The sequence below is a fragment of the Centrocercus urophasianus genome, unplaced genomic scaffold, assembly GCF_019232065.1.
Source record: "Centrocercus urophasianus isolate 14NV4802_14NV808 unplaced genomic scaffold, USGS_Curo_1.0 seq_23, whole genome shotgun sequence".
Classification (NCBI taxonomy): Eukaryota; Metazoa; Chordata; class Aves; order Galliformes; family Phasianidae; genus Centrocercus; species Centrocercus urophasianus.
In genome coordinates, this window is record NW_024884789.1 from 6,543,816 (window position 1) to 6,561,197 (window position 17,382).

At 45.2% G+C, this 17,382-nt stretch overlaps 1 protein-coding gene across 1 annotated transcript in view; it reads right to left on the reverse strand.

The window, feature by feature from the left end:
* The window catches only part of NTRK3 (neurotrophic receptor tyrosine kinase 3), a 177,440-nt gene that overhangs the window by 30,688 nt on the left and 129,370 nt on the right, over positions 1-17,382 (reverse strand). Inside the window, exons 13-14 of the mRNA XM_042824711.1 lie at positions 3,897-4,027; positions 538-710 (exon numbers count right to left, since the gene is read on the reverse strand). Of these exons, the coding sequence (XP_042680645.1) occupies positions 538-710; positions 3,897-4,027 (304 nt within the window). The remainder of the gene's footprint in view (positions 1-537; positions 711-3,896; positions 4,028-17,382) is intronic.

Sequence of the window (17,382 nt, forward strand, 5' to 3'; positions counted from 1 at the left end):
AGAGGCATAGAAGGCAATTATGGCATTTCATCTGTCATTGCCCATCTTCTGGAGTAGTGAGGTGCCACTGGTTAGAAAATTTTGTCTGCTGAGATCCAGGGCACAAGGACCAAGGATGGACTGCACAGACACTGCCTGAGGCCTCTCCTAAATTTCTCCTCTTTTTTCTGAATTTAGAAATGCGAACTGCAAATGCAAACTGCCCAGGATAGCATCAGATGAAGGACTCCAGGAAGATCCTCTCAGGAGTATTTCAGTTCTGGTGCTATCGAACCAGTATCTGGGTGGCATGAGGAGTCATGGCTGCTGACCTTCCAGCTTCAGACTTGCAGGGGTGGGAGAAAAAACATCTGGTTTCCACAGCTCACCTGGACAACCCTTGGGACTACCAAAGAGGAAATGTTGGGGTTGGACTTCAAGCATCAAATCTGCTGAGGACCATGCACACGTCTATGGCTCTCTGGGCACCACAGATCTACGACAAGCAGCCCAGGGGTACAGCTGTGCTGCATCTGCCATGCCCTCCTTTGCACATACCTCAGGAACTTGTTCAGGTCCCCATGCTTCATGTACTCGAAGACCATGATGAGTGGATCACCATCACCACACACACCGTAGAACTTGACGATGTGCTCATGCTGCAGGTTGGTAAGCAGCTCTGCCTCCCTCTGGAAATCCTTGCGGGCTGCCAAGGTGGGGTCTTTCAGTGCCTGAAAGAAGGGACACGTATGTACGGGATGGGCAAAACCAGAGGAGGCCAAAAGCAAAGGGGGGGTGGCATTGAGGAAGAGCTGATGAGGGCAGGAGAGGATAGGAACCACTGCCACCACCCAGTTGCATCGGGAAAGCTAGCAGCAGGTACTGCTGGCACCACCTCAGCATTTTGTTAGTATGTTTACCAGCCCAGTGGGGTCTCCAACTCATTTCCCAGGAAGCAACAAACATGCCACAGAGGGTAATAGCTTCCAATTATTCCCAGCTTGGGCAGGATTTGTACTGGTGACCTAGGGGTGAATGGCTTCATATCTCATTATTATTAAATTCCTGAGCCAGCTAGTCCTCGCTATCTGTCTTTTATTTTGAAATAGCTGACTATACTGCCTTTATTCAGAAGATGGATTTGCCTGGCTGTGCAGTTATTGTGTGGATTTTTCAAACTGCCTCTGAAGAAGGACACTGTCAAGACTTTTCTCATAATTTTTAAAATCATGTTTTCACTCCCCGCTGTTTGTAACAGTCCCCCTGGCAGACTGATGCTGAAATCAGTATCCTAACTGAGAATATCTTGTCTTTCACGTGAGTACACCAAGCTAGGTTGCAGCCTAGCATTGCAGGGCTGCTTTGAAGATGCTGCTGTGGGTGCAGCTGCTGATGGAGGTGGGTTACCAGGCTTGAAGGCCAGCTTGTCCATCAGGAACTGGGCAGTTTCATAGGAGAGCAAAGTGTTGTCATCACAGGATATCAAGGGAGGTCACTTAGCAAAAAAAGTTGGGATGTCCAGAATATTGGACAAGATGGATGAGCTGTGAGGCCTGATGGCTGTGCTGAGTTCACATACAGAGAAGTACCGAGTCCTCCCCAGGAGCTGCTTTTTCCCCATTCAGCAGATCTCCTGCAAGGTTTTACCCAAGCCTTAGGACACTTTCTCATTCCCTTTTTCTGCCCTCACCCTGCTAGGCACATGGCATAATATTATTGTAATTCTGTGTCCTCTGGGATAGCTTGACTAGAGATATTTAGATGGATGATAGTTACGCTGTGCAGATGGCAAAGCATCCATCCTTATCTCAGGCACCCAATTACTTTTAGTCATTTAATATCTTCATAACTTTGATGCTTCCCATTATTTCTTTTCTCTCCAGGAAAACACTTCCCCTCCCCCATGACTCCTTTCTCCCCTTTCTCCTGTAGTTGCACATAATATTTCAGGTTGCAGCGAGTTTGGTTTCATCTCCTTCACACTCTGTCACTTCCCCGAGGTGTGAGGACTGTGACTTTGTAAATATCACACAAAATGGGATATTAAAAAAACATTCCTAAGGTTGCACAGCCTTTAGAAGTGAAGGAAACAAGATCTGGAAGTGGTAGAACCAGGAAAGAATTATAGAATCATTAAGGTAGAAAGAAAAAGACTGAGATCATCTAGTCCAACTGTCCACCTACCACCAATAAAAGAAGATGGGGGCTCAAGGAAGAGGCCAAATCCAGAGTAAAAATGCTTCTCCTAGGAAGGTTTGGGGTGGGTTGCATTTGTGTCTCCGTCATAGGATTGCTGTGTGACATCAAGCCATTCACTCTGCCTGCAGGTTGCAGTCATTGTCACAAGCTGCCAGCTCTGCTGATGCTTCCTAGGAATTTCCTGCTCACGTGGCAAGAGTGCCAGGTCTCCACAAACACCACATTTAACATCAACGTAGGTCTGGTATCTGCAGTCTGGCTGCAAAGGCAGGTTGGTCACTGTCCTCCAGCGAGGTGGATTCTGCCCCCTCAATTTCCCTGAGATTCTATCTGCCCTCTGCCAAATGGGGACCATGCAACCTCAGCACCCAGCTGGATGGCCGTGAAAACAAGCACACTCACTTCTAGAGAGCTCTCAGAAACAAGAGCCGTCATCACAAAGGAGAAAGCCACAGAGAAATGAAAAATATGTGTTCAGAGGACGTGCCCCGAATAGCAGCCCCTCCAGCATTGCTAACACTTGACTTTATAACCTCAACGCTTTTTGCTGACTATACTTTTTTAGTGCTTCTTAAAATGTTTTCAGAAGCAAGCTGAACAGAAGAGCAAACTTATCCACGCCATCACATCAAAAGCTGATCTGCAAGGCTGCAGTTTTTAAATCCACTGGAAATCTGAGTGCATTTAGCCACAGTCTTTCATTGCCTAGTCCTGGCCCTAGGAAGGAGCCCCCTGGAACGCAGCAGGGAGAGACCCCACATCCTAAGCAGCATGTCCTGTTGCTGCTCAGAGCTGCGGTGACCATGGAAGTGGCTTCCACCCTCTGCTGGGAGCATGAGATCTTCAAGAAACGCAGCCAAAGCTCAGCTCAATATGCGAAGCCTTTTTTCTCCCCTTTTCTTTACTCCTTTCCATTTTTTAAAAAACCTACAACATAAAACACAGCCCAAATTAGAAGAATGCTTCCCCCCCACACAGCTGGCAAAAAGCCTGATTTCAAGGCTCCGCTCCAGTTCTGGATCTGTATGATCTGTTGGGATGAAAGGCACTCTGGAGATGTAAGCTCATAGTAGCAATTAATGGAAACAAGTTTGGATGCTGTTTCTGCCTACATGCAAATGAAGATCAGTAGAGACCTGAGAGACGGGATCGCATCGGCTAACACCGATGGGCAGATGCCAGCCACATAACTAGGTGATTAATGATGTGGGTAGCTGTGCTACCTTGGCTTTAACCAGTCCCAGAGGTGAAAAGTGCAATCTTGCAGTTCTTGCTGCCTTACTTCTTTCATCTTACAGCAAAGCTGTCCCAGCAAACTGCTCCCAGCAAACTGGTTGGCCGTGCTTAGCTTTCAAGTGCTTATTTTTGCTGAGGCCTCTTTTTGTTTCATCTTCAGCAAGTTAAGTCCCTTAAGAGAAGGTCCCAGTCCCTCGCAGAGGGAAGGCAGCCTCCCCACTGCTGCTACGGCTGCGCAGATCCGAGCCCTTCCAGCCCTGTTCCTCCTCCACGTCTCCTGTCCGCGTCGGCAGGAAGACAAGCTTTGGCATTGGCGAGAACAGGCGACCTTGAAGCAAAACGCTGGAACTCTGTGTGACTAAGTGGATTTACCACAATCTCCGGCATCAGATAAATCTCATCCCATAGCCCCCAGCCCTCCCCTGCCTCCCTTTCCCATGCAGCCCCTGCTGTACTCTCTGCCACTCGCCCTTGGGATTTACCTTCACTGCCACCAGCATTTTGTCATTGGTGGGGCTGAGGTTGTAACACTCGGCCAAGAACACCTTCCCAAAGGCACCTTCTCCCAGCTCCCTCTTCAAAACGATGTCTCTCCTCTTAATATGCTGGACATCTGTTGGAGGGAGGGGAGGGAGAGGGTTGAGGGAAGAACGAATCAGGGTTAATTCAGGGAATGGAAAACAATTAATTCAATTTTCTAGCAAGCCGAAATTGCTTCGCAAAAAATATCTACAGGGATCTTTTCACCCACCCACGGAATGCAGCCATCTCTGAGACGGAGTTAGGCTTATGCAAAACATCTGTGAGGAAAGTACTTGAGGTTTATCACGTTTTCACTACAACTTGAAGCAGGCGAGTCCTCAGGGAGAGGAACCTTTGGGGCAAAATCAGCTATGAAGACCTGAATCTTTCTGGAATGATCCAGGAAATAATTAATCTCCTGTGGAGCAAAGGCTCCTAAGGCAAAGGTCACATACTTCTGATGCCAGGCTGGGTGAGATTAGAAGGTTGAGTTTCCAGAAGCTGTTGAATTTTGCATTTCAGCGTGGATCAGTTTAAACCTAAACTCAGGCAGATTTCTGAGCTTAAACACTGGCAAGCCAAAGTGTTCCCAAGAGGAAGAGCACCAATGACCCCAGCACCTTAGGGCACTAGCAGGAGGTGGCTGGGAGCACCGAGCACTATCCTGCAGCAATGCTTCAACCTGTATCCATCTTCCACACAACCATTCCCTCCAGGTCACCCCAGGACAAATCCCTGGTACAAGGGGTGAACTCAAACCATTAGTTTCAATGATCCTTTTCACTGACATTTAGGATGTCAAGGGTTGACAGAGAACAGCAACTGAGGCTCCAGAAAGACTCAGAAGAGCCATAGCTATTAATTTAATGGAAATATAGAAGCCCATAAAGATTGGTCTGCACCAGCTGTTCACACATCATCTAACAGGGTCAATTCATAAGGGCTAGATGTACCCAAGTAGTAGGTAAGGGTAAACAAATGACCAGCGAGATCTCCACAAATGCAGGGTCTTGATTAAATGCCACTGATTGCAAGGAGAGGTTGAGGGTTTCCATGCTCATTTTTGCGGATAACACCAGGGCACAGCTACATTCTGCCAAAACATTAAGCATCTTTCTAGCATCACAGTGCCCATACAGCTGCCTTGGCAATATGAAGAGGCATCTTTTTCATGCCTGAAATGGACTATGAAGGCAGCTAGAGGCAGCTGGCTATTCCTCTGTATTTCCCTTCACTGGAGCTAACTGCCTGCCTCGGAAACTGCTGCAGAACAGATCACCTTCAGCTTGATGGTCACAGCAGGGCAGTGAGAGCTGTATGCTCTTCCCCAGCACTTGGTGAGCAAGCTGACACATCAGAGGTCTGCTCAGGCAGGAGCATTAGATGGGACACTGCCCTCTCCCACCCTGGGGAATTCATAACTTTGAATCTTTTCCACTCTTCCACATGCCACAGAAGCCAGTGTGAGCGGCCACCATCAGCTTGGATGCATTTTCCTTGGGACAATGTGGAAGCAAGAGTGACTGACAGCAGGTTTCACACTGGCTGCAGGGAAGCATCACGAACAGCAATCCCAGCCTACCACCAGCTTCTGCCACCCTTGATCCAGTAGGCACCAATAGTGGGCCATGAGTTCTGACACCTCAAAGCAACCCAGGTACAACTCAACGCATCCAAAAGCCAGCAGAGTGAAAGAGTAACATCATAATGGCTTTCATACAATTAAGATTTCTCATTAGGAGCTCACAAGCAGGTTTAAGAAGCTGCAATCTCTGGCCCTTTTGCTTGTTAAGGAAGATGAATGTAGCAAGATTGCATAGGCAATGGGCCTTGTAATAAATGATGCTTCTAAAGAGGAATCTCATTGACCTTTTCATTAATCGTTCAATAGACTGAAAACTGTTAGTAACCAATATTAATAATATTATCAACACAAAGGAACAGAATGGAAAGCATATCCAAAATGACTTTGGTTTTGAGTCTGCAATGACAACGAGTGAGAACACATCACATGTGGACTTTGCCTTCTCCATCTAGTTTAGCTGAGTGTTTAAGGAGTACCTTGAGAAATCCGAAATATTACATGCTGAAATGTTAAGCAATGCACTTGGGTGAGGAAAATCCTAATCTGAGAAAAGTTCAAATGCTACTATTTACTTAATAGAGGAAAAGTATTTTTTCTTCTTCCTCTTGGCATGTATTTCTATAGCACTCATCGCAGTAGTATCCAGGATTTGTTGTACTGACAAGCCACATATTTGTATTCTTTGTCTCCTGATCAGCAACAGTCAAATAATCCTGCATTAAGAAGAATCCACGTATACTTAAAAAACTCACAATCCCAACAGAAATGCAGCACTGCAATACAACTGACCTATTTAATGAGAGATTTAAAAAAAAAAAAAAAAGAACTATCTCAGAATAATCAGTGATGGTATTTGAAATTATTAACACTTTTCATAATTGGTAACATCGTGAGAACTGAAGTAGACCTCTCTTCCCAAACTCCCTGAGGTCTTGCCCCAAATTTTCAGCTCCCAATTTTGCTTCTCAACAACGTCTTAATAAATGATGAGACATTTCTGAGAGCCAGAGTCCAGACTGTGTAATTATGTCTACATTATTAAAATAATATCCCATCTGTCTTCAAAATCCAGATTTCACAGCAAGTTGTTAGGGTCACCTGTGAAGCTTCAGGGAAAACGCATATGAAGAACTTAAGGAGATATTATGGCAGAAGGAGATGAACCAAGGGAGGAGTAATCCTTTTGAGATAGCAGACCCACGCAGCGCTGCTGGATTAAGAGTAAACTTGGATGGTTATGAAAAACATACATATAATAGGTCCGGGAAGTTGAGCAGTTAGACAGTAACTGGACAATCTTAATGGACAGTCAGAAAAGCTCTTTTGCTGATCATAATTTCTCTCAACCTTGAAAGGACGTAAATTTTCCACCATAGTATTTTAGGCACAAATGGAATAATAAGCGAGTTATAATAAATTGCCTTTTCACATGCTATAGGCTTAAAATACTGAAGTTTACATCAAATTCTCCCATTCACAGTGAGATCAGCGCCGTGATTAATCCTGCATTATTATTAAATATGGGCTTTAAACACAAAGCACTGACAAAGCGTCCCGGCGCCGTACAAATGGCTGTTATTGCTCTAACCTTGCATCTATTCTCTGCTTGTCTGTCCTGGCCGTAATTCATAACGAAGGCCGAATAGCCATGAAAGATGCTGTGCTGCAAGGGCACCTGGGAAGTTCATCTGCATAAATCTGTTTACGTCCTCCTGGAGGAAGCAGAGCCCTGTCTGATAAACAGCTGGTGTTTATTTGTTTTAGGCAGGCACTGGTGTGCTAATCCGTCTCAGCTGCCTTGTGGTCAGCCCTGCTGACAAGGTGTAGGCAGGCAAACTGCCTTCCCATAAGCACCGCTCTCTTATTTTCCTCTCCCCTTGTACCATTAACTTATAAAAACAAGCCAACCAGACAGTTCAAAGGAAGAATCTACGCAGGAAACACTGCAAGACCCGACAGGATAATAACCAGACTTGACAACATGATGGGAACTCATTCAAGGCTGTGCTGTATCTACAGGAAGGATGGAAACGCACAGCACTGAAGTAACTGGCTTAAAATGAAACATATTGCAGTCCTTGTTTGAGGATTACTATATCACTGTCTGATAGAGAAGGAGAGCCAGGCAGATCCTTCACCTTCTTTCTTGTCCATCAAGGCAAACACAAGGAGACCACGTTTCAAACCTCACCTCCTCTGTTACTCTGCATAACACATGAAGCACACCAGGCAAGAGCTGACCTGCAGGTTGGGAATGCCCCACAGCATCAGTTCAATCGTGTTGCCACGTGGGTAAGTAAGGCTGTTAGCAAGAGGGCAAATCGGAGAGGCTGCATTTCCTTTTACAAATTGCTTTCAAAGCAGAAAGCTTTCCTCTTCTCTAGAAGATTCAAGGCAGAAGGGTTGTGGCCTTGGATCTGCAATGGGATCTTACCTAACCTCCACTGAACCTTCTGCAGAATGGATGGCTTGATCTGTGCTTCAAGTGCATTCAGTCAGAAAAGCGGCTGTCTAAAAACGGCAACTTCTTCCTCCCTGTATTTGTTCCCATGTGTCCCTTACTTGCATCTGCTTCTGTTCTTGACACAAACATATTCTAGTTTACTAACCTTGCAGGCCCAGCGCAACCAGGGATATAAAGGAAGAGAAAGAGGGGACAAGATGAATTCTACATTTCTCATGCATCATGATAGTGTTTCTGCACCAGCCCCCGGGAAGGAGCCTGAAAAAGCCAGAACTTTTTTGCTTACATGACTGATCCAGTGACTCTTCACCCATCTTTTACACTCGTATTACAGATTCTGTCTTATATGTGGCAAAGTCAAGGCAGAAAGACACCCCTTCAACTCAGAAATCCCAGGTAGAGCTTGTAGGGCCAGTAGCAGACAGCGTGCAGTGAAAACAATGTTTTTCCAATAGCAACTGCATTTCAATCCCACGAGAACAAATCAGCAACTTGCATGGGCCTATTTCATGAATCTAATATACCAATTATCGTCTCATTTCCAATTCAGTCCTGGGGGTCAGGAAAGGAAGAGAAGGGTTCAACGATGCTGTAAATACTGCATTTGAGATTCCCATCACAGCCAGCATCCTTAAAACCACAGTTTGATAATACTCCTGAAACCTGGCTGCGCATGATGCAGTGTTTCAACACAGATGACTACAGTGGGAGGTAAATGGACAAATCAAACTCCAAACAGAGTAAACCATGAACAGTGACAGTACCTATGTTGCAGCAAAATGCAAAACAACTTAAGTTGGATGATGTGTTCCAACTGGAACTAGATCTGAAATTAATTCCTCACACCTCCTCCTTTCCAACTCCCAAGCAGCAGCCTACCTAGGTGCTGTATTTCCAGCAGATTTCTTTTCCTTGGACTCCCAATTCACAAATAACATGCAGCTTCCTAGGGAAACAGAAGAAACCCATGGAAACCTTCTCTTTTACTTTTGCTACTCTCTACCATCAGCAGCTTTCTCTTATAGCCTAGAAATGACCAGTATCAATTTTCTGTTGGTTTCACCCCCTTTACATACAGCTGTTTTCTCTAGAGAGAGCTGTTTTCCTGCTTCTGTCATCATCAGCTCCTCCCTCCCTTAGCTTTGTCACTTCATGCCATTTCTTCTTGCTTGGCCTGGCCTCCTGTTTCTTACCTTTCTTCCTGCTCAATCCCTCTTTTAAAACAGACTTCTTTCAGGTGTGTTTGCAGGATATCCTGATTGGAGTGTGATCTACGACTCTTTGTGGTAATGGCCTCAATTTCATGAGCTTCTCAAGCCTCATTTGCATCAACAACACAGTGTAAATGATAACAATGATATTTTTTCAGCAGTAGCTGAGTCATTTGCTGTAACAATTAATTTATGCCAAAGAATTGTCTCTCCTTTTTTTTTTTCTTTATACACAAGTTGTCCACAAAAAAAGGTAGCGAAGTTCTGTTAGTCAATATGATTCATTCACTTCTTCTCTGACTCACTGCTAAAATAATTCTTATAAATAAATCCTGCATAACTTGCCTGCTCCACGACAATTAAAAACAAATCAACCAGGCTCACAATTTGTGCTGGAAATGGTGTCATTAAGACATGTAACTACCAATTGGAGCGCCTTCCTTGCCAGGCAGTCAATTGTGATCTGGACAAGAGTGCAGATCAGGTAGGGCCAGATCAAAAAGCTTTGCACTGGAGGGCTGATAAGTCATTCTCTTACAGACCTGTCTCGTAGCGAGAGAAGATAATGCATAGGCTAGCTGCACAGAGTCTGAGTCTCCCTTTTGGCCTGCTGCAAATCCATCAAAGTCAATCGAGGATATTGATTTCAATTGCAGACTGCTCTGAAGTAGATGTAAACAAAGAGAGAATCAGTCTCACAAAATTATAAAAAACAAATGAAGAAGTAAGCAGGCCGTTTCTTAACTCCACACAGGCTCTGAGCACGTAGCCTTCCACTTCTGGTGGCTTTTCTCCCAGCTCTGATATGAGCAACCTTTGTGAAAAGGCCCAGGTACATGCTTATGGCGGCTCAGCTCTGTGCCCAGACACTGGTTCTTTGCCAAGCTCCTCTGTCAAGGCACCCTTTTAAGGACTCAGGTTCAAAGTAGTCATGACTATAAGCACCAAGCAGTACAGAGAGTCCTTTCAAAATGACCCCAAACCCACGGGGTTTGATGGAAAGCATATCTGAATCTCCAGGACCTCCATGGAGCAGACATAATTCTTGGCTGAGCCATCTGGGTGCCCACTCTTGGGAGCAGCAGGATCCTTCCCTCCCACTGCTCTGCAGACCCTGCAAGACCACCTTGCTCAGAGCACTCACTGCACTGCTGAGGCTGTATTTCAATCTTGCTAATCCTGGATGACAGCTCTAATAGAACCTGTAGCCTGGATCTCTGATCCTTTCAAAATACCTTCCATCCACCAACCATACTGCTTACAATCAGAACATCATCAGCTCCTTTGCTGTTGCAATACCATAGAGAGAGGAAGCACTAACCCAAAGAGCTACCTCTTCCTCAACAGCTCACTCCAGCCAGCCTTGACATACTGAAGAGCTGCTATTCAGCCAACCAGCTCCCCAGCTGAGCAGAGTGCTTTGATTAGCAGCACAGAGTGACTGGATTAGCACCTGCTGCATCCCTAGCCCTGGTATCAGCCACACAGCAGCAGCAACAGCATGGCATGTGCAACATGCTCTGAGTTAAATGTGAGCACTGAGGGACATGTGCGTGTAGGAGCTGAGAGGAAGGCAAGACGCAACCACAACTTCAACCAAAAGATCGCCTAGATCCCATACTGCACTAAAAACCATCACCTTGGTTAGGCAGCAGGCAACATGGGCTGTTGTAACACACCTGCCAAATTTAAACCCAAGCCCAAGCAAAATTTCATTTTCTTCATTTAAAAAAAGAATCTGAAAAACATCAGTGATACTTAAATGCATTTGGTACTGCCCCACAAACACTTTCTAAGGGAAAAACATGTCACAGCTTCAACTATCCAACACTCCTATAAAAACAGTACACCATTTCAAGCTTCTGTCATCCATTTCAGTCCTGTAAGTCAGAGTACAAAACCGTTGGTGATTATTTTTACAACAAGAATGAGATACATCATCCCATGGCTACTGGATGCAGAGCAATCTCAGCTGGGACACACAACAGTTTGCAGAGGCCTGTTGATACACAGCTAACTTGGGAAGATGGCACATGTTGAGATGTCCTCGGGTGAGACAGACACCCCTTGTGCCTACCCATGTTCCTCCTCAGCTCCCATGGAAGCAATAACACCAGGACTAAAATCTTATTAATGTTCTAGATGAAAAGCTTAAAAACAGAGCAATGCTTCCATTATCTCTTGCCTCCTCTCAAGGAATTTCTGGCTGACATGAGACTGCAAAGCCAATCTGCTTCTCCAGCTTCAGCAGCCCATCTCCTGAAACATCCAGCACCAACTTCACATTCCGATGGGATATTTGGGCTCTGCCTTTTGAATAAGAGGGTTAAATATACAACTGGGCTCTTCTGAGGAGCAAAAGAAAGGTAGAATGACGAGAGTGGGCTGCTGAGGTCTTTGCATTGGGTAAATGCCCAAGAGCCCCATGACAACCATAAGTAGAAGTTTGCACAAAGCATCGTCTCATTGACTCAGTGGCTCATTCCAGCAGCTCTCCAAAGCAGGGACGAGGATTCCTGGCAGGGTGGGAGGAAAAGAGGTTGAGAGAAGGGAAGTGAGTTGTTCTGGCAAACGTGTTTTCTTTCCACCAGCCAGGCCCCTCAGTCCCCTGCTGCCAGAGCACTCAGAATAAAACATTAATTCAATACCACACATTTAATTACACATTATTTGAAAGTGAATTTATTTAACGGAGGAAAATAGTCTTCAGAGAGCATCTGCCTCCCTCAGACTCATGCGTCTGCAGGGAGGGGGCTTGGAGAGGAGATAGGAGGAATAATGGTTTGTTTTACATCAGCAGCTATTGCTGTTCAGCTCAGCCCTTCAGAAAGGGAGATTTTAAAGAGATAGAGTTGTGCTTTGCAGAAACTTACCAGATGATTTGATTTTCCAGCTACTTTTCACTTGATTGGAAAGCGCTGCTGCAGACAGATATCACTTGTCTTTCTTTTTTTATTATTTTTCCAAGGGAAAGGAGGGATTACTGGTGGAGGGATGGAGGAGGAGTGGCTGCCCCTCAAGAGCCCATGCAGTCGTCAGATTTCAGGCTTAGGGCTTTAACAACGCAGTAATCAGACATTTAGCAGCATCCTATGGCTGAGATGGATAATCACAATAAAGCTGGAAGCGACCAGCTCTCAGCAGCCTTAAGACTGTCTCCCACCGGGAATGCAGAGGCTTACCTTCTGCCCCCAAGCTCTCAGAGCCTCTTGGTTATTGGCTTCCCCAGCATGCAGATTCAACACCACAGCTCTGCTCATGATGCTCCAGCTAGGACCAAGCGATCTCTACTGCCTGGTACCAAGGCTTGCATTGCAGTCAGATCCCCACTGCAGAAAAATGGGGAAGCTCCAGTACCTGGCACAGGCATCCCTTCCACGGCTGCATACAAATCATGCTGAACTGTTTCAAAGCCAGACAAGAGCTGCTGGACTCATGTGAGTCTTTTTCCCCAAAGGATATTCCACCCACTCCTTGATTTGGGAGCAGCACCAAAACCTCCCTACTCTTACTGACAGCTTTGATGAGACAGCAATTCCCAGCCGGTGTGACGGAGAGCCCCACCTCTAGTAAACAGGCAGTGGGTCCTTCTGATGCTTACTCCTGCAACGGTGAATCTTTGAGCACTGGATGTCCCAAGGTGAACCCATTGCTCTTTTCAGTCCCAGCAGTCACTCAGCCACACTGCAGTATGCACGTGGACACAGGTAGACATTGCAGCGCTGGGTTTGGGGCTCAGCGTTAAGATTTTCCTTGCAATTTTGAGGATGGAATTAGTTTGGATACTGCTGTTTCAATGTCGTCCACTTTCTGGACTAATCCATGGTTTGAGGTTCTAGACACTGGCTCTGCTTCACCTGATTCTGCTGCCACTGTCTTCCATTATCAGCTCCTAACCTTACCCTGCCCCTACCACAAATGCTAAAAATCTCCTCACACAACAGTTTCAGATGTACTGAATACATCCTGGGGAGGGAGCCTAGTTTTTTGTGTTTTCAAACCAGAGTAGCTCCAGGTAAGCTGGAAATCCTTCTGATCTCATCATAATCACAACGGAAAAGGACAAATTTGGATAAAATGTAGCATTTTCTGCTCTTGTTTTGTTTTCTCTTTTGCTTTCACTCCTGGAAACTCTGGATCCCTCCATCTTTGCCTGCCCCACGCCCAGTCCTTCTCCCACCGAAGATTTCCTTTGGTGGTCGTTAACAAGTGGCTAATGCAGCCAAACTCATGGAACAAGAAAATTCCAGAAGCGAGGCCATACAGAGTGAAAACACGAAGTGCTGAAAGACAGAGCTCAGGCTCAAGTTATGACTTCATTAAAAGCCTTTCTCCAATTTGCCCAATTTCCATCTCTCTCCTTCCTCTCCCTTCCTTCTCGCCTCCTCCAACTCCCCTTCTCCTAGGACTGACACAGGAGGTGCACTTCTGTCTACAGCTTGATGAGGTGTTCCCTCAGACTCATGTTTTCCTAACACCTCAAACAGACCCTTGCTTTGTCTTTGTTTCTGCCTGGGGTTTCCTTGGTTCTCTCACTACTCGTTCTGTTTGCACAACGCCATCCCTTTTTTCAACTTGCCAACTCCTCCCGCTGAAGGAAACCCCCGAAGGAGGAGTAATGCGAGACAACTCTGCCTGTTGGGCTCCAAAATTACAGTACAAAAGAATTAGCTAATCTGATAGGGACAGCAGCTGGTCCTCATTGAGACATCCAAGTCCAGGAGGTTTTGGGCTTCTTCTCCGTTTGCTGCTGTTTGAGTTAGTCACAGGTAGGACTTGATGAATGTTGGACTGGTGCTTCTGTAATGTTTAATGCGAAGAGAAATCCCCCCGTCCTTTTCAGGACTACTTAAGAAACCACATGCTCTTATTAGGACACTGCTCTTTGTTCCCTGATTTTATTGTATCTCTCCATGTCCTGCCTTTATTATAATTACAAAAGAGATTCTGCCGTGGTTTATTGTCTCTGACATTCCCAACACAGGGAGAAAACAGGGTAATAAGACACCATAAATTTGTCCATTTTCTGTCTGCCATTCTTCAGCAATGTCTCGCACCATTATGAGCCAGACAGTTGGGGTAAATTTTCACAGAAGAACATTAAAAATTGCACTGTGTGCAGAAGGAAAAAGAAATTTGTCGAGTTTTCTCTTGTGCCAAAACACCAGTGTCTGCACCAGGGGAAAAATAACTGGTTAATTCTTCTTACGGGCCGTGGTGAGACTCAAGAAAATATTCTGCAGTGCTGGTAGCCTCAGAAGACATGATTAATTGCAGATGGTGAAAAGGTGCATGTTCAGCTTTAACTGAACTATGTGTGAGGATCGGATGAATGCTAAGTTGGTATTCAAAACATATGGGGAAGGAACCTACAAGGCTCTTCAACTACAAAAGCAAGATTGTGTATATATATATACGTATATATATACACATTCATGTGTATATCATATATGGATTAACAGCTTAAGTTTAAAACCTGTGTATTGAAGTTTTATAGCAAGAATATACGGCTAGTGGAAGGGAGCAAAATAAGCAAGATTGCTGTGAAAGGAGGAAAAGGGAAATAACATTTTGCAGATAGCTGAGGAAGCAAAGGCATGAAAGGGATCTTCACTGCACCCTGCAAGGCTGGTAATAGTGATCTGTGGATGGATATATGTGGGTGGTGTTGCAGGGCACAGAGCAGGGAATAATGGTGGAATGATCTCTATAATCCATCTGTTTTTTTCCTTCTTACTTGCCTTGGACAGGAGTTGTTTAATCGGAAAATGGCTTGAACAAGAGTATTTATGTTGCTTTCCTGAATTGTCTTAATTAGAGGGCTACCAGCAGATACTGGGATGGTAATGTGGAAAAATCAGAGGCCTATTTCCATTTACTCCACCAGGCTGCCTGCAAATCCTGTTTCATTATTGCAATCTGAGCTCGGACAGTGATCCAGCTTGTATTTTACAGGTCATTCTGATGCCTTTTCTTTATCAATTGAGTTTAAATCAAGCCCTTAACCTTTTCTCAGGGCAGAGATTGTTCAAGTGATGGGCAAAGCCACACACATTAGTATCTGAGAACAGATGAGCACCCAAAGTTCAAAACTTCACTTGCATCTGCACAGCCTGCAAACAGGGCTCATGTCCAGTCTCTGTTACAAGGTCTCCAGACTAGAAACTGGAATTGTAAAGAGAGAAGACAAAATTTTAAAACAGCAAAGGTAAGAAGAATTACTGAGCTGTTCAAAATGACATCTTCCTTCTCTTTGCTCCTTCCAGAAATGAAAAGATTCTTGTACAGTCCAGTTTGCTTCATTTATCCTTTCTTCATATGCAAAACAGCTTCTCTGTTGCCTAACCTGCAGTCTCCCCATGTGCCATCTCCTCTGCTGTAAGAGTATTCCCTGCGCTGCTCATAGCATTGCAGGAGGGTCCACTTGTCTCTCTTGGGATTCCTCTCTTAAGCAAACCCCAAAGAGGAGATCATTGGGCATGTGTGCTACCTTGGCCATGCTTGGTGCTGATGTACTCTGATGGACTCCCATCCATGGTGTTGCAGTAGAGGTGACTCTGTCTCCTGCTTTCAGTGCTCCCTTGCAGGCCATTAGCAGGCATTACGAATAACACAAATGATTAAAACTGACCTCCAGGATACATCACTCTCAACCTCTTTCCAATTGGAAACGCTTCCAGCAATAACAATAGCTTCCTTCTGTCTTATGCTCTTCGGACAAGATTGCTTTGCAGACTTATTTTAAATGCCACACCAACCAATGTTTCTGCCTTCAGTCATTAATCTGTGGTGCCAGTCCTTGTCAAATACTTGCTGAAAGTCTCAGTGAATTATATCTGCTGAATTTCCCATACAGATAAATGTATAGTGGCAGCTGGATCCTTGGGGAACCCCAGCAAATCAGGTCAGTGTGGTCTCCCAGTATTTCAAGCCACGCAAGTTTGGCCTTCACAGGGTGTTGTTTTCCCAGCCGTTCTTTCACAGCATCCCTTTAGGTTTAAGATTTCCAAGAACTTCCCAGAGCAGACATTAAACAAGACCACATCTTGTCCCCATTATGCCCACCACCTTCCAACTCTCATCAATCAGGTCCATTTTAGACATGCAAATTAAAATGTTAAAGAAGCTCAGTGAGTTGTGTGCATGCTCACAGGTGTGGATATTACAGGATGTGCTCTCCATCTGTAGGGGATGCTCACCTTGCCTGGTGCCCTTCAGCAGTTGGCCACTGATATGAGGAGAGCTTCCTCTTCATCCTCATAAAGTTGGTTGCAATTCCAGAAGATGAAAAGCATTTAACAATCCTTTTCTCCTCTTATCACTGACATAAGCTGGCTTTTGTTCTCAGTGGCCAGTCTAAGTTCTTCATACATCACTCCTGAGATAAGCACTCACTTCTCTTCTCCATACCCTCTGTATCAGCTCAATGTTCTCCAAGTCAACCCTTGCTGTGATAGTAATTTCACTGTCTCTCACAGATATTTACGTGCAAAAATACCTCACTGTTTGATATATGCCCTCGGCATCTCATATGCCTTTTGCTTTCCATCCCTTTGTTTTCTCTCCACTTTCTTCTTCCTCCTTCTGTCGTCCCTGTGATATTCCAGCAATGCCCCATCATGATCTCTCCATCTCTTCCATAACCCATGGATCTTTCCATAGCCCATGAATCTCATTCTTTCCATTCCTTCTTTTACTTCCTTTCTTTTTTACTAGACTGAATGTTTAGAGCAGCCTTCCCAACTGGACCTTAAAGACCCGCATTAAAGCTCGGCCAGCTTTCTCAACTCATTTTGCATTCCCTGTGCACCTGCTCGCTGAAAGGCCAGTGGTTTCATACGGCTGCCCTTTCCACAGACCCTCCTCAGCACTTCAGCTCTGCAGGGAATATAATCACTGCATCCTAGATGCTCTTCAATTTCAAGTGTATTTATTACAGCTGCTCAATTTCCTTTAATCTGCTTTTTCTCTTTCTCCTCCCCCTACGATTGCCTTCTTTTCACTGCAGTAGAACTACACTGCAGGAGGCTTTTCCCTCTGCCCCTCACTGCCTGCTCCAGACCTATCCCTGCACTGATTCACACTCTGCCCTATGCACTGATTATCACCCGTTACCCATGTGGCTTCATGAACATGCTGGGCCCTTTGGAAACAAATGCAAACACCACACAGAGCTGCTTCCACTG